This window comes from Orcinus orca, chromosome 4 (genome assembly GCF_937001465.1).
Source record: "Orcinus orca chromosome 4, mOrcOrc1.1, whole genome shotgun sequence".
Lineage (NCBI taxonomy): Eukaryota > Metazoa > Chordata > Mammalia > Artiodactyla > Delphinidae > Orcinus > Orcinus orca.
Window position 1 is genome coordinate 154,223,369 of NC_064562.1, and position 23,373 is coordinate 154,246,741.

General features: G+C 58.9%; 1 protein-coding gene across 4 annotated transcripts in view; it reads right to left on the minus strand.

The window, feature by feature from the left end:
• Window positions 1–1,292: 1,292 nt before the first annotated feature.
• Window positions 1,293–23,373, minus strand: part of MAEA (macrophage erythroblast attacher, E3 ubiquitin ligase) — a 31,194-nt gene continuing 9,113 nt past the window's right edge. For 2 of the 4 annotated variants that reach the window (XM_004265189.4, XM_033419638.2), the window contains exons 2-10: window positions 16,797–16,979; window positions 14,734–14,937; window positions 10,637–10,759; window positions 9,794–9,907; window positions 7,213–7,289; window positions 6,162–6,270; window positions 2,884–3,017; window positions 2,391–2,586; window positions 1,293–2,164 (exon numbers count right to left, since the gene is read on the minus strand). In XM_004265189.4, coding sequence (XP_004265237.1) covers window positions 2,069–2,164; window positions 2,391–2,586; window positions 2,884–3,017; window positions 6,162–6,270; window positions 7,213–7,289; window positions 9,794–9,907; window positions 10,637–10,759; window positions 14,734–14,937; window positions 16,797–16,979 — 1,236 coding nt within the window. In that variant the 3' untranslated portion in view covers window positions 1,293–2,068. The remainder of the gene's footprint in view (window positions 2,165–2,390; window positions 2,587–2,883; window positions 3,018–6,161; window positions 6,271–7,212; window positions 7,290–9,793; window positions 9,908–10,636; window positions 10,760–14,733; window positions 14,938–16,796; window positions 16,980–23,373) is intronic. The other 2 variants (XM_033419637.2, XM_012531368.3) reach the window with 2 other exon arrangements.

Consider the following 23,373-nt stretch of genomic DNA (forward strand, 5'->3'; position numbering starts at 1 on the left):
TCTCACCAAGAACCACCGCTGCTGGAACACTGGCCTGGGAAGGACCCGGGGGCAGCCCTGAGGGCCCGCTGGCCCTCGGGCCACACGCACGAGCACGCGTGCAGAAATTCATCCTTGTGCGTGTGCTCAGTTAAGACCTACTTCTACAGAAAGGAAAGGGCAGGAAGGCAGGCAGAGAGGATGGGGATGGGGCCAGCAGAGACCCCGCTGCTCCCTCCCTCGGTGCAGGTGGCGGCAAGGAGCCCATCGCTCCGCGGACAGCTCTGCCCCGCACCCCTGCGGAGCCGGGAGCCCACGTGTGCGCTGGGGCCTGACTGGTGGCAGATGGGCACGGGGAGACCCACTCGGACGGCGCTGCCATCCTCGGCCCCCACTAAGCAGAGCACACAGCGACGACCTGGAGACCGTGGTCTCTGGGATGTGGACCCCGGGCACAGGGGTCGGCGTGGGCGCCTGGCAGAGGAGCAGAGAGCTGGGACCAAGGCCGGGAGCCACAGCGGCCAGCACCCAGCAAGCAGCCCGGCGGGTCAAGGGTCGGGGAAGCACAGCAGTTAGGTCAGGAAGGAGGCGAAGGAGCCCAGAAGGCTCGGCCAACATGGCAGGAACAGGCGTGAGGGAGTGGTTAGCAGGGGCCGCAGAACCCAGCGCCGGTCCCAGCAGGAAACGTCTGCAGGAACGACGGGGACAGAGATTCGCAGCACAGAGCACGCCGGGGGCCAGGTGCTGGGGACCTGGTGGAGCTGGTGGCCCTGCCCTGACCAAGCCGGAGTGGCCTCCAGCTGCTTCTGAGCCCCATTTGGCCACCGTGACAGAAGCTGTGTGAACTAAGAAGAGGAACTCGCCAAAGGGAACTGGGCAGCTTCTGGACTGCAGGGGGCCGAAGCAGCGGGCAGGGGAGGGCCCTCCACCGAGGCACGACCTGCTAGGCAGAGGGGCTCATGCGGTCGCCCGCATCCTAACCCTGAGCCCCCTTGCCGCACCATCCCTGCCGAAGTTCAGCGGGGAGATCTGAGCAGCGGCCCCTCCTCCCAGCCTGGCACCTTCTCAGCAGGAGACACGCTCTGCTTCAGGTGCCTCAAATGACCCCAGAGGGACCCCCAGTTACCAGGTGCTGCCCGGGGGGGCAGCGGTGAGGCTGAAGGGGCCCTGGGGCAGGACTCTGGGACGCAGCTCACGTGGGAGCAGCTCTCCGCCAACCCAGGCCCCACCCCGGACCAGCGGCCAGGTGGCAGACACCACCGGCGGGGTGGGATGTGCACGCGGAACAAGAAGTAGAAACCCTTTCATTCCCGTGTCTTACATTTACATTTTATTAGCTAATCAACATCAACATGCAAAAATAAGCGCTGAATACAAACCTCTACGATATGGTTTCGTGTAAACTACGATGGTTCATCTGATTTGGAAAGTCATCGGTGCTTACTTCAACTGAACTATTATTGGCTTCTGCAATGAATAGTGTTTAGAGCTAAAGTTACGGAGCCGTCGGCAAGGCCTCTGCAGACCCCGGTCCAGTGGATTTCCACGGATACATTCTCAGGCGGGAGATAAGGCGGCACGAGTGACATGACACCCAGCCTACACACATCCTAACAGCCCCGTGGGCGCGGCTGCAGGCAGGCGGCGGTCCTGGAGGCCGGCCCCTCCCGCGGTGCTGGCGTTTTGGCAGCAGCTCTACAGAGAAGTGACAGGGTCCCTCGTGGCACCGAGTGGCCGCAGGGCAGTCTGGCATGGCCACCAACGCTCCCGGGCCACGGCCGAGGACTAGCCTGTCCCCCGGGGTTCCTCGTTAGCAAAAGGGAGGGAACTGGAACACGGGGAAGGGATCAGTTCCTATGGTGAAAGGTTCTAGCCTCCCTCCGCGTGGTCAGTCTTTAAAGAAGTTTCTCTGAAAGGGGAAAGCGCTTCAGAAGCGTCGAAGAGCTGACTTGTTACAAAATCAAGTGCGAGCTTGTTAAATCTTACTTCTCTTCCCAAGAGTGTTTGTCGTTGCTCACTGATCTTTGGTCGCAAGAAACAGAAAGGCAGGCAGGCAGGGGCCCGCAGCCGCCCGGGTGCGGCGACCCGCCTACATGATGTACACCTTCTCGGCCTGGGAGAAGTGGAAGACCTCTTTGGTTCTCGGGCAGACGACTTTATCATCCTGCCGGATAGACAGCAGGGACTGAAAAGAAAGACCAAGCGCATTAAGACGGGCCAATATGGTTTAAATCAACGTTTCTATGAGAAACCCACAGAACCAAGGCTCGGGAAATAAGTCACTGCATTTCGGAGAAGTTACTTCCGGCAGGTACCCGTGCCCTAGGCCTTCAGGGCCCAGCCCTGCTCGCCCCGCCCGCTCTCCCTACAGGCCTCGCCCCTCCCTCCCGCAGCCCAGGCCCCGCCCTCACGTTGTAGCCGTAGACGTAGCCGTTGGGCAGCATCATGGGCGGGTTGTTCTCGTTCATGACGTCCCCCGAGATCTTGCAGACCAGACGCGAGTTGGCGCAGTGCGCCATGGGCAGGGGTTGCGCCAGCTTGTTCAGGGAGCGGCTGCACACTGGGCAGTCGGGGCTCCGCGAGCTGCCGTCCTCCTTGTAGCACTGCCTGCGCGCGGGTTAAGGAGGGCGGGGGCCGGCCGAGGTTCTAGGGGGTCCCCCGGGCACCACGGGGGAGGCTGTTCCGAATGGCTCGATCCGTGGAGTTTGGGCAGGTTTCCACTGGGCACCCCCTCCCCCAGTCTCAACACCGTGGGGCTGCAGCCCAGTTAAGGCACGGGCCTGAAGCCGGGGGATGCAGCGCCCGTTTCAAGGTGGAGAACGAGGGCGCTAAGAAGCGGGGTCTTGGGCCCCAGCCCCACACTAAGAGGGGCACACGGGGAGCCACTCCCAGCGCAAAGGATACGGTGTCTTTATGGCCGAGAGGCCGGCCTGCAGGGTGAGGGTGAACACGGAGTTGTTCCCCAGCTGGTGCAGCCGGTAGTTGTCGTACCGGAACTGCTGGATCAGCATCCGCCACCGGGCCGGGTCCAGCAGGTCCTGGAAGAAGCGGGGCAGAGTTGGGGTGACAACAGCAAACAAACGCGACTCTTCATCCCTGCAGATGAAAGGTGACGGGAGGAAGAGTCACCCCACTAACACGCAGGCGGCCCGCGGCGAGCCCGCTGCTGACTCGCTTTCTGGGACACCGACTCGCTGGGCGGGGACTCGGCTGCCCTAGAGCACGTGTCCTGCGGCCTCGAGGCAAGTCAAGGACTTGGGGCTGCAAGGCCAGCTCAGCACGGAGCGAGCAAGAGCCTCTTGCTAAGAGCATTAAGGTCTGAAAGGAGAAGCCTTATTCCTGGAAACCACTTACTAGAAGAGAAGATTAAATCACGTCCATGCCTAAAACCACCCAGGTTTAGACTCAAGAAGAGAGCGCAGGGAGGGAGGGGGAGACACACACACAAAAGCACAGCCAGAGGTTCTGTGTGAGCTCCTCAAGAGTCCTGGCGTACGGTACACATCACACTCCAACGTTCAAGAAACGCTTTTAATATTTCTTCTATCCAAGTCCACGGAGAATGAGGTCCACACCCGGGGCTGGCACTGCCCAGTGCCGACTCCGAGGCCCTGCGCAGCCTCTGCTACAGCCGCCTCTCAAAACAAAACACTTCGGCCCGTTCCCGCCGTGAGCCGTCGGGACACGCCTGTGACTTCCCACCACGAGGGACGAGGGTTTCGCTCCCTTAACCAGGCTGCTCCAGCACGTTTCAGGAGTATCTGCCCCCCTGCTCCTGCTTCCAGGACACTCCACTGTCCCAGCTCTGTTTCTGCGTTTCCCGCACCCTAGATCCCCCGCTTGCTCTGGGCCGAAGTTCTCCTGTGTCATCTTGGTCTTCTCTTTTGTGCTGCTCAATCTGTCTGACCAATCTTCATGGGTGGGAGGCTGTGTGGAGAGCTCTGCCCCGGGGAGGGGTGGCCTGCCCTGGCGGCTGTGGCTCCCGCCCTGGCCCGGAGCCCATTCTGAGGCTCGGCCCCTCCTGGCCACAAAGCCATGATGGCAGCACTCGCCTGGCTCTTTACAGCCCCTGCAAGGCCACATCGGGGAGGGAAGGGACACGCTCCGTGCCCTCCTGAGCTGGCCATCTCGCCCCCAAGGGCAGGCAGGCCTTTCCTGCACTTCTAACAACTCTCCAGAGCAGGAAGACCCAACGCTGTGAGTTGAAACCTGAGTTTAGACCTGAAGACCTCTGTGACCTGCTGACTTATATTCCCAAACACTGCAGAAGGCGTGAGTTCAGTCCGGGCGACACGCTTCCAGCCACCTCCCGAAGGCCTGCGCCACACGCTCTGGGCGGCAGGGGCCGGGTCTGCCAGGGGCCCCACAGAACTCTGCGGGCAGGCGGGGCTGCAGGGCAAACACTCAGGGCCTTGGACAGAGACCAGCTTCAAGGCCTGGAGCACAGGGCTGGTTCACCACACAAAGAAGGGGCTTTACCCTCTCCCTGCACACGCTGAAATGCTGAGGCCCAAGGCGATGGTCAGGGAGGCCCTCTGGGAGGGAATGGGGTCACGAGGGTGGAGCCTCATGAAAGGGATCAGTGCCCCTCTAAGAGCTTCCAGAGCGCTCCCGACCCTTCCGCCACGGGAGGACATAGCAGAAGGCTGCAACTCGGATGAGGGCCTCACCGGACCCCACTGGCACCTGATCTCGGACTTCTAGCCTCCAGAACCATCAGCAATACATTCTGCTGTTCACAAGCCCCCAGCTGTGGTGTGTTGTTGCAGACGCCAGAAGGGACTAAGACAGAAACCTGCTACCGGAAGTGGATGCTTTAGGAAACAAATACCTAAACACGGGGGTGTGGCTTTGGAACTGGGCAATGAGCAGCAGCTAGAAGCTTGGAGGTGATGCCACACAAAATGGACCATTAAAAGGTGGGCCCAGGAGGAGGAGGGGAGAGCGGCAGGGAGCGTCCCAGGCTCCGCAGAGAAACCTAGGAGCTGTGGACTGTCAAGGCCACTGTGATGAGGCCTCAGATGGAAGAGGATCATGTTACTGGGAACTGGGGGGAGGGCTCCTTGTTACGAGGTGTGCGGAGCCTGGCCGAACTGTGTTCGTGGACGGGGGAGCTGTGGGTGATGAGCTGTCTCTGAGCAAAGTGCTGAAGGTGCGGCTCGGCTTCTCTTGAGTGTTTATAACAAAAACCAAGAAGAGAAGAATGACTTAAAGATAGAATCGTTCGTCAAGAGGAAGCACAACTTCAGGATTTGGGAAACCCTGTTCACACTGTAAACACTGAGAAAGGCTGTTGAGGAGAGGAGACCAGTGGTGGGCGGCACCCAGGACTCAATGGGCCACCCCAGAGAAAACAGCCAGTTTGAACCTCAGGGGAAGGAGAAGGCAAGGAATGAAGGGGGGCCGTCAAACTTCTTAGGTTTTACAGGACGGGACTTGGGGTGTTTTTCCAAGAGAAGGTTCAAAGGTCATTAGGGCGGCCCCCAGGTTTCAAAAGGACCACAGCTGTGGGGGGTATGCCCCTGCCCAGACCCACATGGAACCTCAAGGTCAAGGAGAGCCACCCAAGGGGGAGGGACCGAGGACAGATGTGCCCAGTGATCCTGGCGCAGGGAAGAGAAAGCGGATCAGGAGCAAGCGAGGTCAGGAGAGACACTGGCAGAGCCGTGCAGAGGCCCCGGTCTGTCCAGCCCTGACCAGGCACTCCAGAGAGCGGCGCCCCCGGGGAGGGAAAGGGAGCGGTCAGGCACTCGGAGCTGCGCTTTGCAGCTGACGTGCTTCGGGAGGTTTTCTGATATAAGTTGTTTTTTTTTTTTGCAGTACGCGGGTCTCTCACTGCTGTGGCCTCTCCCGTTGCAGAGCACAGTCTCCGGACGCGCAGGCTCAGCGGCCATGGCTCACGGGCCCAGCCGCTCCGCGGCATGTGGGATCTTCCCGGACCGGGGCACGAACCCGCGTCCCCTGCATCGGCAGGCGGACTCTCAGCCACTGCGCCACCAGGGAAGCCCTGATATAAGTTTCTTTTACCAGCATAATGGGAACAAGACGGGAAATGTGACCCTGGGTCCCACGAACCAGGCCCAAGACGGGAAACGAACAAGTCGTGCGTGGGCCACGCTCGACTGTGGCAGTGACTACAGACCAGACCTTACGAGCGCCCGGGGCCCCCAGGCGCACCCTACCTTGTAGGGGGAGATGTGCGTGTCCGGCGGGAATGCCAGCATGCCCATGACCTGGCGGACCTCGTCCAGCTGGCTCCCTTCGGCCTGACTGAAGTGCTTTCTCGCGTGTCTGGAAAAGGACAGCGCGGCCTGTTGAAGTCTGTGCTCCCAGCGCCGGGAAGCTGAGCTCGGCTCCACGGTAGCTGCGGGATCCTGGGCCCCGCCCCCACCCAGACACGCGGAAAGCCTCGGTACTCAGGCACTCCCTCCTCTAGGGGACGGGGACGGGCTGCGAGGCACCAAGTACAGAATCCCACCTAGAGAACACCCAGAGGCAGTGCCTGAACGAAACGGTACCTGCCCGAGCCCTTCCAGGTGACCCTGGGTGCCACGAACCGGGCCCAACGACATCCATGGCACCCGGATCTGACTCGACCCGCCCCTCCTCCTGCACAGCCCCTGGGGCCCCAGAGAGGGTCCAGCCTCCCGCCTCTGCAGTGACCCCCAGAACAGCCTCACTCGCGTTCACCGATCAGACCCCGGGCACTGAGCCCTGTCTGTGCAGGTGGAAACAGCAGGAGCGGGCGGGGACCCCTGCCGCCACGCCTGCACTCCAGCCTCCTTCCCTGAGGCTCCCCGTGGAGAGCAAAACGGGCCCCGCCCACCCTCTAACCACCACATCCTGGGCTGGGAGCCCCCCAGCCCGGCGCCCCATGCCTCCAGGAGACAGAGCTCAGGGCGCCAGGCTGAAGCTGCAGCAGCGGGAGGACCGACACAGCTGCCCAGGGCTCTCTTGCCCTGGGGACACTGTGCTCCCCGCTGCCCACAGCCTGACCTGGGACGGCCATTTGCTCCAGGAACCACGACGGGAAGAGTGCGGTGGAGGCCTGGCCCTGTCGGGGGCGCCCGTGGCCTCACCCCCGCTCAGCAATGGGAGAGAAGCAGGGCAGTGCGTCCCTGGGCAGGGCCCAGCCAGCCAGAGAAGACCTGCCAGACACCCGCCCTGCCTGCCCCAAACCAGACCGGGAGGGGACCCGAAACGCCCGCCCCGAGAGTCAGGAGAAAGGCCTACCTCACAGCATCCAGCCTCTTGTTCTGCCGGATGAGCTCAATGAACTCCTGGATCCTGAGGCTGAACTCCAGGCAGCTCTGAGGGTGAAGACAAGACAACGGGCAGCTTACACGGGGTCACCGGAGCCACGTGCCAGCTTGAGGCCACGCGCACAGCGACAGCCGCTCCGAGTCGCCAGGGAGGCAGGGCTGCCACTGAAACCGCGATCTCAATCACAGTCGTGGCTTTCTGGGCCCGGCCCCTCCCAGCGCAGCCTCGGCCAAGCGTGACCCCGAGTGCGTCCCTCGGGCCAGGCCGGGGAGGGCAGGGAGGGCCGGCAGGCGGTGCCGGGGGCGAGAAGCAGCGTGGGCCGTCGGCAGCGCAGAGGGCGGTGGGTAACCGCACAGACAAGCGGCCCAGTTCCTGTAAGTCAGCGAGCGTGCGCCCTCCTCTACCTCCAGCCTCGCCGGCCGGCAGCCCTCAGCCACACGGGGCGCCTTCCACCGCCAGGCGGCTCCGGAGCCGGGCAGCGTTGAGGCCTGGGCACCCGGTAGGTGGGAGGGAGGGAGCGCTGGGCGCGGACCCTCAAGGTGGGGGCCGTGAGAACTCCGAGAGAATGCTCCAGGCAGAGGGATGAGCCAGTTCAGAGGCCCGGGGCGGGGGGGTGGGGGGCCTGGGGCACTTGGCCAGGACCAGGTGAAGGAGGCAGAGGTAGCGAGAGCCAGTCAGGGGCTGGTTCCTGGAAGGGGCAGGAGCCCCAGGATTTGCCGAGGGTGCGGGGGGGCTGGGGCTGCTGTGCCAGGAGGTGGCCATCTCCCAAAGGCGTCACCTGGGAGGCGTAAGTCGCAAAGCTCCACGGGAGACTCTGCGGGCGGCTAATGGGGCCCCAACGAGGGGGGTCGCTTGTATGGAAGCCCAAATTAACTTTGAAATCTTGGCGATATCAATCCAATTGGGGCTAAAACCCCTGCGGTTGGGGGTAGAGGGCAAGCAGGCAAAGTGATCTTTCATGACCTAAGGTGAAAAACCTGGATTATTTTACAAGAGAAGTAATTTAGATGATCACATCTTGAACATGGTTTCCATCAGAGACAGAATACCTGGAATTAACAGAACAGGACGCAAACCTCACTGTCACTGCCACAGCGCCCAGGTCGCAAGGTGGCGTGAACGGTGCTCTATGCCTGACGCTTCAACTCAGGTTTGCCAACCCCGCGACTCCCCACCCAAGCCCCGGCGTGCACACTGCATTCTGGGGAAGCGCCTGGGCCGGACCCTGGGAGGACACCCTACACAAAGCCCCCAGCCCCGCCCCAGGGACACGGGGTGAGGCCGGGCTGACTTGACCACCAGACTGTACTGCCCAGGGCATCCGAGGCACGGCAGAGATGCAGAGAGCCACTTACCTGGTGCCCACACATCCACCCCACAGGTGCTCAGGGAAGGCGGTCTCCCAGCCCGAGCCCCACTCCCTGCCCTCTGCACGGGGGACTAAACCCTGGGCAGCAGTCTGTCCTGACCCCCGACTGGGTGGGAAGGGCGCAGGCCGCCTGGGCGGTGCCGCACAAACCAGTGAAGAGGACACGTCCCCTTCAGAGGCCAGACCAGCAGGGCCGAGAGGGGGAGCATTGGGGAGAGGCCCCGTCTGCCTCCGGGGACCGGTGACTGCTTCCGCTTGGGGCCGCCGGTGGATGTGCAGCCGAGGAGCGTCACGGGTAAACGCTGGGCCACAGCTTTACACAACTGACACGTGGAAATGTGTTGCGTTATTTACGGTGGCTCTTTGCTCTCCAGGTTAACCTTCAAACAGTCCGCTGAGAGGGAAGCAGGCGGTCACACTCCACGTGGACGGCTACGATCTGGGTGACGTCATGTGCTGCTGGCTGAACACGCCCCGTGCTGTCTGACAAAGGCGTGGCGTTCTCCCACTTATGACCCCTTCTGAGTTTGCAGACACGCAGCACACACGCTGCTGCCTCTGTTAGCCTGACGTGTCCAGAGACCCAGGTCAACTCCGGAGACTTTCCTTGCTGCGCCTACCCTTGGATGTATTTCTCAACTGCGGGAAACGTGGGTCTCAGAGTTTCTTTTCTCGTCTAGAATCTCATCACTGCTCTGAGGGATCCCTGGCATCTGGCACGGGCACCCCTGACCCCCCGCCCCAGCTCCCTCCCCTCCCCGGCCTGCGAGTGTGATCTAGTGCAGGAGCTCACGTGTGCCCACACATGTACGAACTGTACAGTGCCTGCGCACTGACTTGTGTTCAGACGCTATCTTGTACTGAGCACGTTCCGGTGGCGTCAGGTTGTTCTCCAAGTGCGCTTCTGGACGACTACTTATGCTCCTTCAAGTTATATGGCGAGGTCACAGGAATGTACCATCCGTGGATTCGGCCCCTGCCAGCCCGCCCCTGGTAGCTGCAAGGCCCCCGCTTTGACCCGGCCCACGTGGTGTGCCCTGGCCAAGCAGTGGTGTTCTCTGGGAGGGAACAGGGCTTGCAGAAACCGCCTTTCGCGACCGGAGGCCTATTTTCCTTCTGCCCTGGCCCCCACCGAGCGCACGGCCGTGGGGTGGAGCAGGAGAGCGGGCGCGTGTTACATACCAACTCTGGCCTTCCTTTTATGGTCTCCATACCAAGGTCCTCACTCTCTTTAGGGGGGCCACTGGCCACTCTACTTTTCCGTCCCGTCTTCGCGTCGTGCTCGCTTTGGCGGCCCTGAGTGGCAGAGAGTGTCACCCTTGGCTGGTGACTATGTGCACACGACAAGCTCAACGGGGCGGGGTTAGAGGCACTCAGTTTAGAACACAGAAGACAAAGTTTTTCTGACAGAGGCAGGAAAGGTTAATACAATCAAGCATTTCTGCAAGCCCTAAGGCAAATGACACCTTTCAGTAAGCATGTTTAAATTCTGCAATTTACGTTTAAGTGCCTATTTTTAAAGCTGCTTGTGGGTCTCAAGAAAGGCTGTATTGGAGAATATCCCAGCCTAGAACTCTGCACCCTGGCAGGCGGGTACCCGCTCCCACCGGCTTCCCCACGTGTGTGTGGGCCGACCCGGCGCCAACCCCCCCGCAGCGGCCACGCGCAGCGCAAGCCCGGTCAACACCTCGTGCTCAGAACTTCTGGCCAAACCGTAATGCAGAGGGGGTACACTTTTCTGGGATTTTACCTAAAACCCAAACGCCACCCCCAATAAAACCCCAAAACCCATACCAAACCCAATAATCCTCCACTATGAATCAGAACCCCAGAACTCTGAACCAACAGGTGAAAGCACTTCGGCTCTACTGCAGGTGGCGAAGCTGCCTCCCCACCCTGCAAGCTCTGCCCAGGCGCGCCCTGTCCCCTCCAAGAACCCTGTCAAGTGCAGCCCCGCCCCTCCAGAAGCCCCGCCCAGGCGCAGCCCCGCCCCCAGGAGCCCCGCCCAGGCGCAGCCCCGCACACCTTCATCTTGCGCAGCCGGGACTTGTTGTCGTGGCACCAGGCCAGGCAGGTGGCTGTTTCTCGCCTCTCCAGGGACTCCTCCACCTCTTTGGCTGTCAGGAACATCTCGATGTTCACTAAGTCCTGCAGGGAAGGAAGTACTGGCTCAGAGCACGGGACCCCGGACCCGCCGAAGGCCGGCCAGACACAGACCCGGTGCCCAGCAGTCTCATCTTATAGGAGCACCCCCGCCCCCTGCCGGGGCAGCCCCTCCGCGGGCCAGGTCTGCACAGCAGACAGGCCTGCGCCCCAGTTAGATGCTGGCTCCCAGGCCCCCTGAGAGCCCAGGCCCTGCCAGAACCTGGGGCCCTGAAGGGCAGAGGTCTGCCCCCCTTCACCTCTCAGGGCAGCCGCGGAGACCCCAGCAGTTCCTACTCTCATTTTCTGTGTTTTGCTCTGCAGATTGATTTAAAGTTTAGATTTCTGAGAAGGGGCAGCAGGGTGGTTAGGGGCTGCAACTCTCTGCCCTCCGCCGTCTGCTCCCCTCTCTCCGTCCCCGAAGCCCGGCAATCTGGGAGGGCAGGCCAAGTGCAGCTGCATCTGCGGGGCAGGAGGATCCCAGCAGGGCCAGGGACCCGCAGTAACGAACCCACCAACTCAAGTGCACACCTGCTGCAGTCAAGGGGGCTCTGTGTGGTGCCGGGAAGTGCAAGGCCCCCAGCAAGAGGTTGGGTTACAGCCAGCGAGAAGGACCTCCCTGGTCGCACACGGCAAGGTGATGAATGCTCAGACATCACAAAAGGAGGGGGGTCATTAGAAGAAAACGAAAATTTCAAAAGGTAAATTTCTCTTCCATCTGGAACAGACTCGAGCAGAAAACGTTAGTGAAGGTCGTTTTCTCAGTTACCAGGTAGAACACCCAACCCAAACATCCCTGGAACCCCGTGTCTCCAGGGTCCCCGCTCAGGCCTCATGGGCTGTTGGGCACTGCAGAGCACAGGACAAGAGAGCTTTCTTGCCCACACTCTCTCGACCAAGGTCTGCCACGGCAAAGCAAGCCAGGAGCTCGCCACCGAACTGCCGTACCCAGGCACCAGGGCCATGTCAAGCTCCCTGCGGGAGCTGTGCTGCAAAAGGACACAGAGTCCTACTGGTGGATGCAGCGTTAAGGTGCAAGCTTTTAAGTAAGAGACACCTTTTTTTTTTTTTTTTGTGGTACGTGGGCCTCTCACTGCTGTGGCCTCTCCCGCTGCGGAGCACAGGCTCCGGACGCGCAGGCTCAGCGGCCATGGCTCACAGGCCCAGCCGCTCCGCGGCACGCGGGACCCTCCCAGACCGGGGCACGAACCCACGCCCCCTGCATCGGCAGGTGGACTCTCAACCACTGCGCCATCAGGGAAGCCCCAGAGACACCTATTCTATTTCAAGAGAAAGTCACTGAATGCATATAGCTATTGATGCTGCAGTGAAAACCAGGCACTTACAGCAAAATTAACAAGAAGAAATAATCGAGTACAGTTACTTGGCAACAAGGCGGCGCCCATGGACCAGCTAGCTCCTGAAGCATCTCCTGCGGAACCAAGTGGGTCAAGGGCAGAAGAGCAGCTGACCAGAGGGCCCGGGGTGTGCTCCTGTTGCGGGGTGTGTGGGGGGGAACACTGGAGATGCCCTGTCAGCTTTCCAGCTCCTGCATGGCCGCTCCAGACAGCGGGCAGGTCAGGGTGGCCACACAAGGACAGCTCTACCCACGTCCTCAGTAGGGACGGCGGCTGGGCCCGCAAGAGGCACCCCCAACCTCCCCGTCCTGACCGACGATTACAGAACGGGACCCAGTCAGACAGGGCTGGGAGTGTGGCGGGCCGAGCGCCACGGCCGCTGCTCCTCCGGGCTGCTACCTGGCGTTGCCCTCCCGAGGGGAGCTCTGACGACGAGGTACCCCGGGGCTGCCGCAACCAGGACTCACTAATCCAGTTCTCTGCTCGCCGCCCTCACTGCAGAGGTGGGCTTTCTCATGTCGCTTCCTTGGCCGTCTCTCCACTGTCTTCTTTCTCCTGAACCCTTCCCACTGGGCAAGGCCAGGCGCCCAGACGACATTCTAGTCTTTCTTCTCTCCCATTTCCCACCTTTTCCAGTTCTGCTCTAAATTCCAAGAGGTGGCCTCTCCTGCCTGCAACCCCCGGCATCCCGGGTCTTTCCAGGTCTTTCCTTTCCTGCTGACGGTCCTCTGACATCCTCGGACCCTCAGTTATGGGAGCCACAGTGAAGATGTTAAACCAGCCGGCGAGAGGCGGGCCAGAGCGAGCGCCAACCACAGTCCGCTCCCGGGAGGCGCAATGGAAGCTGCTAACACAGGGACTGCAGTGGACTCCAGCGGGCATCCCTCCCTTCTTGGCCGTCTGCGTAGCCCGCACTCCCCCTCTTCGTGGTGTCTTTTGATGAAAAGAAGTCCTTGACATTAAGGAGCCCCAGCTGCAGCCTCTTCCTGGGAGGCCTCGCCCAACCCCAAGGCCAAGAGGATGTCCTCCTGCATCTGCTTCTGAAAGAGACTTGGCTTTCTGCGCCCTGTGTGAAGCTGGGGGCTCCTGTGGAAACCCCCTTCCAGGACTGTCTCCTCGACGAGGTGCACGCCGATCTCCTGGGGCTGCGCCCTTCTGCTGAGGACCGCCAGCCCCTCCCCCGCCGCCCTCCCGTCCCTCTTGGCACTTCTGCAGACACGTCACCTTCAGCAAATCTCGTCTGACTTCGTGCTTCTCCCCTCTACAAGGTGCACGTTTGGGGGCCAGGAGGCGTGGGGAGCTCGTGCCTCACCAACCACCGCAGGTGTGCGTGGCCACGCCCTCGCAGGTGTGCGGGGGGAGGGGGGCACGGGAGTGAAGCCTGACGCCCACCGCAGGTGGACAGGCTGTGCCAGGAATGTGAAGCTAGGAGAGCCGTCGGTCAGAAGCTGGCTGTGCTGGGCAGTGGAGGGAGGGGTGAGGAGAGCAGGCACCAGGGACCACTGGGCACCGAGCTGAGACTTGTGGCCCTGCCGCCCACAGCAGGAGCCTGGGCACGCGGCACATGCAGCTCCGGGGAGCCGCCCGGGGCTGGGGTGCAAGAGTGAGGAGCCCCCCGTCCCCAGCCCCACTGCACGAGTGTGTCAGCCACATTGAAGGAAAGGCTGGAACTAGACAGGGACATGGACACAGCAGGAAGTGGGGCCAGGGCGCACAGTGAGGACCTGCGGATGCCAGTGTGGGGGCGACAGCACGATGCTGTCAGGGACCCAAGGCCACCTGCCGGGACAGGGGGCAGGGTCTCATGCTGGGGTTTCGAGCGGCTAGGGCTGAGCCCCTCGACCCAGGGTGGGAGCCACACACACACGGGTGACATTTAAGCCATGCCAGGGGATGGGACTGGCGGGGGGGGGGCAGGTAGGCCCCAGGCGGCCAGCAGTGCTCAGACTGAGAACTTAAGAGTGAGGAGGGGCGGAACCAGTGGGTCCCGAGCGTGTGGCAGAGGAGCAGGCTGAGACGGGACCCCACGTGGAGACGAGGGAGACACTGCCGTCCACACGGCTTCTGCTGCCAGAGGCTCTGGTCGACACAGGACGTGGACAGGGTCGGCTGGCCACACACTCTGGTCTGAGCAGCCCGAGCAACTGTTCCTTGCCCCCCCGCCCCCCCAGTGAAGGCTGCCCTCGGGACACCAGGGTACCACTGCCCCCAGCCACACAGCCCCAAAGGCCAGAGAAAGGTGCGGGCCGACCTGCAGAGGCCCGGCGGGGGGTGATGACAGCCCCCTTCGCCACCGGCCAGCAGCCTAGGGTATCGAGTACTTCCACACCTGCACCCCCGGGGTCACCACACACGGACAGATGGAAAACGTGCCTGACCCCAGAGAAAGGCGTCACCCCAGGGGGACAGTCACGGGACGCGCCTGGCGGCAGGAAAGCGGGCAGCGGTGCGGGGAGGGATCCCTGTCCACACTCTAGCTCCTCGGAACACGTGCAAACCATGCGGCAGGTGCGACGCACCCCTAGAGCCGTCACGGGCGGGAGGGGACCTCCCGGCTCAGGACGCACGAGTGGCCGAGTGCTGCCTCCACGAAGGGCTGGGAAGCCGCGGTCCCGCGCCCACCTCGATGCCACTCTGGCGCGCCAGCTTCACGGCCGTGTTGTAGTAGCCACAGCGCAGCAGGTGCTCCACCATCATGCGGTCCATGCGCTTCCTCTTCCACACGCTGGCCGCTGCCGGCTGGTCGCTGCTGTGCTCCTTGAGGTGCTCGATCCTGCGCTTGCATAGCTTGGCACTCTCACCCTCCGCCTGGATGGACTCCACCGCCTGTGGCACGCGAACAGAGGGGGCGCTCAGGGTGGGTGGAGACCGGGCACCCCACCCCCATCGCCGAGGACCAGGAGGCAAGGAGGTCAGAGGGGAGCTGGGGCCCAGGGCCACAGACAGCAAGAGTGTGCGGGGCTGCTGCCACCGAGCGGACGGCAGGGTCTGTCCACCTCCTCGGGGATGTTACTGCTTTACATACGCTGGGGCTATGCTGCCAGAGGCGTAGAACTTAAACTTTGTCATAGCTTCCTGGTTAATGAAACTACTTGTCATTATAACACGACTTTCTATCTTATAATACTTTCCCTTAAAGGCAATTTTGCTCAAAATTAAGACAGCCAGGTGGAAGTGCTCTACGCCTGCGCGCCACATAGCAGCCACTGTCAACCATCTGAAGTGTAGCTCGTGCAACCCCAGCAGGGAATTCTTGATTTTATTCCATTTAAATGTTAGTGGGCACAGGTGGCTGGTGGCTACGCACTGGACAGCAGGTCCAGAATTCTGGTCGGCCCTTGTTTCCCTCCAGCACATTCCACCAAGGTTTGGCTTCCAACTGGCATCAAGAAGTCAGCTGTCAGGATACGTGCTGCTCCTTGACAAGCGGATTTTCCTCTACCTGCTTTGAAGATTCTTCTGTCTCTCTTTTCTTCAGTCTCACTGTGAAAGTCCTAGTTACGTTTACTTTTATTTAACCTGTTTAGGTCTCCCCGTCATTCTCCCGCCCACCTCTCCTGGACTCTGGCCCACTGCACAGTCCCTGCTCTGTTCCCTAATCTCTCACCCTCTCATGTGCTCTCATCTCTTCATCCCTGTGCTGTATTCTAGGTAATTTCCTCAGACCCACCTTCCAGCTCACTAACTCTCTCTTCAGCTTGGTCTGATTGTTAAGTGTTAAAATGTTTGTTGTAAGCAAACATTTGAGTTTTTCATTTGCTACTTTTCACTTCTTGTATTTTTACTTGGTTCTTTTTAACTTTAAATGACATACTTTCTACTCCCTGCAGATATTTTCAAGCTATTTTTTCATTCTTTAAGCACACTAAAGTATGGTACTTGATAGTTTCTGTACCCGAAGTCTGTGCAGATCTCTTTCTATTCCTGCTGTGTGGCAGTCGTGGTGTCTTGTGTACCTGTCCTGGTTACTGTAGTTGAACCATCTGATGCTCAGATGGAAGGCATCCTCCACTCAAGAGAACTGCATTTACTCTACCTGGAGCCTGGAGGCAGCACCTGCTGGGACCACTCAGACCAGGCTGAAGGAGGGGGTGGGCGGCAGTGCTTCTCCCAGCGAGTTCACTTCTGGGCACCCTCACCTGAGGTGTAGTGCTGCTGGGTCCTGCCATCAGGCCCCCAACTCTAATGGCCCTGAGTCACTGGCCAGTGAGGCCCTTGCTGGGGGCTCTCTCTAGGCAGCAGGGGTCCCTCGCCTTCTAGCCCCCCTGACCCCCTGCTCTCCAATTCTGGTGAATAAAATGTTTTCAAATATCTTATCTCACTTTTTAGGGCTTATCAGTGGGCATACCTACCATTCCCAGAAACAAGATACCCTATGTGCTGTTCTGAGGTGAAATTGTGAAAATAATAAATCAATCTACTACCCATCCTGGCCTCCCCGACCTGGGCTCCCTGGGACATCTGGAGTCAGGATAACCTGGCCCTACAGGAACAGGAATGTGGGTCGGGAAGCCGGCCTTACAGCTGACAGACTCCAGAGCGCGGACAGCAGGGGAGGGGGGCCCCTCCACCGCAGCTCCCCCAGGAGGCGGCCCCTTCTCAGGACAACTGGGTGAAGGGTGCGCCCGTGGGGTGCGCGCAGCCTGGGGGCAGGGCGGGCAGCATGGCCCGGAAGCAGCACTGACCTTCCTCTTGAGCACACTGAGCTTCTCCACCACACCATCCAGGAGGCTGACCACAGAGTCCACGGCTGGACAGCTGCTCAGGGTCTTCTCTAGCTCAGCCACTACCATGGTGACGTGGCTTGTCTCCCGGTCAATGTTCTTCTGTGCGGCACGGAAGCGCTTGTTCAGTGTTTCGTAGGGCACCTGCAGAAGACAGAAGGCCACTAACTCCACACGGTCGGCGGGTGGGCACCACCCATCGTCCACGCAGGATGTGCGGGCCTCCTTCGTGGCACTTTTTGAGGCAAGAGGCTTCGGCTTCTCATTCTCTAAAAATGTATCTCCTCTAAAACCTGCCCGAGCCCCACAAAAGGCCCATGTGAGCGAGGGTCACCTGTGCTCCTAGACAAGGACACAAAGGCTGAGATGCACCCTGACCCACATCTAAGATGTAATGCAGCCTCCACTCTTCCCAGAAACCTCCACAAGCCAGCAGACAGAAAGATCACCAAGTTCATCTAGAATAACACAGCTAGGGAAATGAGCAAAAAGGAGAGAAGTACTGGGGGCTTTAATCCATGGACATGAAAGCCCACGATGTGCAGCAGAGATGCCGATGAGCCTGGCGGGCACCAGGCTGAGGCCGGACAGAAATCAGCAGCTCAGGTGCACCTCAGGGTTAGGAAGGTGACGGCATCAGCACCCATGGGAGATCATAGGCACACATTTAACTGATCTCAACGAGAGGACGCCCATTGCCCTGAGTTATTAAAAACCACCCATTCCGTCCAGAGCATGGGAAGATAGAAAACCCACGATGCATCACTGAGAAGTCTGGAGAACTGCTGTTCACACCTCGTCGGCCCCCAGGGTCATCACAGCACAGCAGGCAGGGTCCAGCACCGCACCCCGGGGACCCCTAGGAAACCCACCGAAGACAGGGACTCCCTGCCAGCACTCCCTGCTCACACGGCAGGTCTCCATGGGATTCTGCGACGGCTGCCGCAAACCGCCCCTGTGAGCGCTTCGTCTTCAGGCCCGCCCAGCAGGGAAGCACCCACTCCCGGGGCACTGCTGGCTCCACCGACACTTGCTAGGCACCAGCCGTGTGCCAGGTACTGTGCCTGGCAGGGAGGAGACCCAGGCCTGGCTCAGAGCCTGGGCTTCCCAGCAGCAGAGACCCTGGGGTGATGGCAGAGCCAGGCTCCAGCCACGGAAGGACCACCACAGCAGGACTCTTGGCCGGAGACCCAGCAAGGCCAGCACCGTCCTTGCCCTCAGCTAGCGCTCCCATTCGGCAGTGCATAATCATGCCTGTCCACACCTTGGGTTTCGCCAGTAGTCTGAGGGGCAGGATGCCACGAGCTGAGCCGCATCTGCCACGGGTGGCGGGGCGGGCTCGGCACCGGGTGGCCCCCGCTGGGGCGCGGGCTCGCTGGTGGCTGCCGTGGTGGCTATCAAAGCCAACCGAGCTGAGAGGCCAAGCCCAGCAGGACACGGGACACGGCCTCACACGGACGTTCGGGCCGCCTGCTGCTGCTGGGCGGCGTGGGTCCCCCTGCATGGGCCACCGGCCTGGGCTCTGTGGTCCACCCCCCACACTGGCCGCATCCTCTGGACTCAGTACTTCCTGTAAGAAAACACGGAGGGGCTCCTTCGGTGTCCGCTTGGTCAGAAGGTGACCACTGCGTACAGCACCCAACACGGCGCCAGGCTCGCGGCAGACAGCAAACCGCACGTGGTGAAGGATCCCCTCCAGCTCCTGTGGAGGGTGTGTCCTGCCACACGATGGGATTCTGGAGGGTGGAGGCACGACCCAGCCTTCAACCACCACCCGTGGTCTCCACGACCAGGACTGGGGGGGATGGGTCTCTGCAATGGGAGCGGCACGTAGAGCAACCCCAAGATTGTGTGACGCCGGCACCGGGGAAGATGCCCCAGGGTCCTCAGCTGCCTTCGGTTTGCCCCCCAACGCCACCGTCCTGACCCGACGACCCCCCCAGGCAGCCTCCATGGTGCGCAGACAGGGAGAGACGCCCGCGGGGGGCTGAGGTCAGGGCTGGTGGGGTCACTGATGACTGCACACGCCCTTCCAGGCTGCTTGTTAAACCCAAATGAGCGCAGGCGTTAATGTTACTGCTTGAAAAAGTGAGCACTCAGTTCCAGAACGACTGGGAAGTGGGTCACCGGCTGTGCCCTCAGGACCGGGGGCCAGGAGCGGAGGCAGCCTGCCCGGGTCCCGCAGGCCGTCTGCGTGAACACACTGTGTATTTGCAATCTGAGCTGGACCGATGCATTCATAAAAGAAAACAGAGTGGAATTACTAGAAAACAAGCTGAACAAATCCCACGATGCACAGTGAACAAAGCCCCTAAGGTGTTTTTTATCATCACATCCAGACGTTAAAATTCTCTTCCAACAAATATAATCAAAACCACCAAGACACAGGAGAAAAGAGTCACATGCCTGCACAGGCACGGGGGCGACCACGGGCCAGAGAGCCTGCACGGGCCGCGCACACACCGGTACACCCGTGCGCGCCACCGAGGCAGGGGGATTCCAAAGAAAGCTCCGTGGGCTGGGATCCGACTTTCAACTCTTATCCAGAAAAGCTGCCGGCGACGCTCTCACATTCATCCGCAGTCCATCGTCAGGATCCAGTCCCAACAATTCACACTGTAAGGTAACAGTCAAGCTTACCTACTTCTCTTCTGAGGCAAGAAGCCGACTCAGGGTCTGGCATACGTCCACTGTGCGGGGATGGAACCATGGCACAGCCCGGCCAGTGGTGGGGGTGGTGGCAGCGAGGGTGCCACCCCCGCACGTGGCCCACACCCCGCCCCACCCAAGCTCCTGACGGCTCCGGACACTCCCGTCCCCCAGAGGCCTCCCCTGCACCTGCACCAGCCCCACGCCTCTCCTGGCCCTGGCCATCCTCCCACGCCCCAGGCCACTGGCCCACATGCTCGGGGGCCACGCCAGCTGGGCCATGCGCTCTGCAGGGCTGAGCTTTCGGGTCCCACCCTCTGCTGCCCATGCGCCCCTCTGAGCTCGGCCACCCACCCCCTGCACGAGCACCTGGAATCAACGTCCCTCCCGGGGACACCAGGCCACCCAGGCCTTGCCTCTCCCGCCTTTCCCCAACTGTCCCCTGCTGTTCTGTCACCAACAGCTCCACAGGTTCCTTCCCAAGGGGCTTTTGCCAAAAGAAGGGGTGGAATTTCAGAAATGCTGAAGACTCTAAACCATGCCAAAGTATCACTGAGAACGAGGCACAATTGCGATGCCTGCAGATAGGCAAGGCTCCACACCCCTTAGCAGCCAAGCCCCTTCTGGGAGGAAAACTACTGAGACGGTCCTCGGTGAGACAACAAAATCACAGAGACATGAGAAGTGCAGTGAGGTGGGAAAGCAACAAAGAGCCAGACTGAGAGAAAAACTCTGTGTTCTTCAATACATTCCTAAAGCACAGGCAATGAAAGCAAGGGTAACAAATGGGACTACATTAGACCTTAAGACGTCTGAAAGCAAAGGAAACAATCGTCAGAGCGCAACGGCAAACCGGGGACGGGAAGAGATGTTTGCAGACCACAGGCCTGGTAAGGGTTACTATCCAGGCTTCATAAGGAACCCTGACAGCTCCACGACGGAGACAAATAACCCAACTGAGAAATGGGCCACGGACTTGAACTGACATTTCTCCGAAGAAGAGACACGGCCCCGACACGTGTGGGGAGGCGCTCAGCACCACTAACACGCGGGGAAACGCCAGTCACAACCACGAGGAGAGCAGCGCACACTTCGGGACGCTCCCAGCGGGAACAGGGAGCAGCCGTGCTGGGGGGTGCCGGCCCCTACTCTGGGACTCCACCTCCAGGACCGGAAGGAACAGTGTGTGCTGTGGGGCGTTCTGTCAGAGTGGCCCGAGCTGACTTAAGAGAGTCCTAGAGATCTGAGTGCGATACAGCACTGCTAGACACTTAGAAATGATGGAGCTGGTTCATTTGTTTTTTACCTGGATAAAAAAATATCCTGAATGATTTTGGTAACATACGGGCAATGGTGCCTGATTCAAAGCACTGGTCCAGGAAGGCATGGAGACCAAGGAGGGTGGGAGACCTGGGGGGTGGACCCACGTGCATGGTCCATGTGGCCAACCAAAGAGACAGGGCAATTCAGGGCAGAGAAGACCGGCTGTCTCCGCAACAGAGGTGCCGGGACTGGACCCCACGTGGGAAAAGGACAAACCTCAACCTGTGCCTCATACAATCTGCACAGATTCCCTTGAAATGGACCACAGACCTAAACATAAAAGCTGAAACTGCAAAAATCCTCGACGTAAACATAGGAGAAAATCTTCACAACCTTGAAATAGGCGAAGATTTCTTGCAGGTATACAGAATGCACTAACTGTAAAAGAGGAATCAGTAAATTAGTCTTTATCAAAACTAAAACTTTCGCCCTTTGAAAGATAATTTAAGGTAAGCTGCACCACTTTTTTTTTTTTAAACCACCCCCCCCCCTGCTTTTTGTAATTTATTTTTGGCTGCGTTGGGTCTTCGTTTCTTGCATGTGGGCTTTCTCTAGTTGCAGCGAGCGGGGGCTACTCTTCGTGGCGGTGCGCAGGCTTCTCACTGCAGTGGCTTCTCTTGTTGCGGAGCATGGGCTCTAGGCACATGGGCTTCAGTAGCTGTGGTTTGCAGGCTCTGGAGTGCAGGCTCAGTAGTTGTGGCACACAAGCTTAGTTGCTCCGTGGCATGTGGGATCTTCCCGGACCAGGGCTCGAACCCGTGTCCCCTGCATTGACAGGCAGATTCTTAACCACTGTGCCACCAGGGAAGTCCCCCTGCATCACTTTTTATTTTACCAATTTCTAATTGAGATATAATTCAGATACTATAAAATTCACCCTTTTAATTCAAGTATACAACTTAGTGGTGTTTAGTATAACCACAGGCTGTGCAACCATCAGCATCATCTACTTCCAGAACATTTTCATCACCCCAAAAAGAAACCTGCTGCCTACAGAAGCACTCCCCAGAGCCGGGCAACCAGCCACTGACCTACTGTCTACCTGAATGGACCTGCCTATGCTGGACATTTCATATCAACGGAATCATACACTCTGTGGCCTTCTGTGTCTGGCTTTTTTTTTAATTTAGCGTAATGTTTCCAAGACTCATCCATGATGTAGCATGTACTTCATTCCTTTTTGTGGCTGAATAGTATTCCATTATGCGAATACCACACTTGTTTATGCACTCATAAGTTGATGGACATTTTAGTTGCTTCCACTTTGGAGCTATTATGAATAATAAGGCTATAAATTCCTGCACAGGTTTTTGTATGGGCACGTTTTCACTTCTCCTGGGTAGATTATCTAGGAGTGGAACTGCTAGGTCATATGGTAACTCTGTGTAGCTTTTTGAAGAACTACCAGACTGCTTTCCACTGTGGCTGCACCATTTTACATTCCTCAGAGTCTATCAGGATTTTAGTCTCTCCACACCCTCATCCAACGCTCGTTACTGTCCATCTTTCTGATTACAGTCATTCCCATGGGTATAAAGCAGTGCCTCATCATGGTTTCGTTATTTCACCAATGATGAATATGTCGTGCATCTCCTCTTATGCTCATTAGCCATTTGTATCTCTTCTTCAGAGGCGTCTCCTCAAACCATTTGCTCGTTTTTACATCGGGTTATTTGTCTTTATATTATTGAACTGTAAGAGTTCTTTACATATTCTGGATACTAGATCCTTATCAAAAATGATCTGCAGGGCTTCCCTGGTGGCGCAGCGGTTCAGAGTCCGCCTGCCGATGCAGGGGACACGGGTTCGTGCCCCGGTCCGGGAAGATCCCACATGCCGCGGAGCGGCTGGGCCCGTGAGCCATGGCCGCTGAGCCTGCGTGTCCGGAGCCTGTGCTCCGCAACGGGAGAGGCCACAACAGCGAGAGGCCCGCATAACGCCAAAAAAAAAAAAAAAAGATCTGCAAATATTTTCTCTCTGTTCTGTGAGTAGTCCTTTCACTTTCTTAACAGAATACCTTTGAAACACAAGCTTCTTCCCTTTAATGAAATCCAATTTATCAGTGTTATTGTAAATAAAACTCTTTTCTTCATTTCCCTTTTCACTGTTCATTTCTAGGATACAGAAATACAAATTATTTCTATTATATAAACTGATCTTGTATCCTGCAACCTTGCTGAACCAGATTATTAGTTCTAACAGGTTTGTGTGTGTGTTGTGTACGTGTGTATTCCTTAGGACTTTCCATACACAAGATGATTTCATCTGCAAATTGAGTTTACTTATTCCTTTCCAATTTGAATGCCTGCTATTTATTTTTCTTGCCCAACTGCCCCAATTGGAACCTCCAGGACAATGCTGAATGGAAATGGTGAGTGGACATCCTTGTCTTTTTGCTGATCTTAGGGGAAAGGTTTGGTGTTTCACCACTAAGCATGATGTCGGCTGTGGTTTTCTCAGAGATGCCCTTTATCAGGTAGAGGAAGTTCTCTCCTATTCCTAGTTCGTTGAGTGTTTTTATCATGAAAGGGTGATGGATTTTGTCAAGTGTTTTTATCTGTGTCTA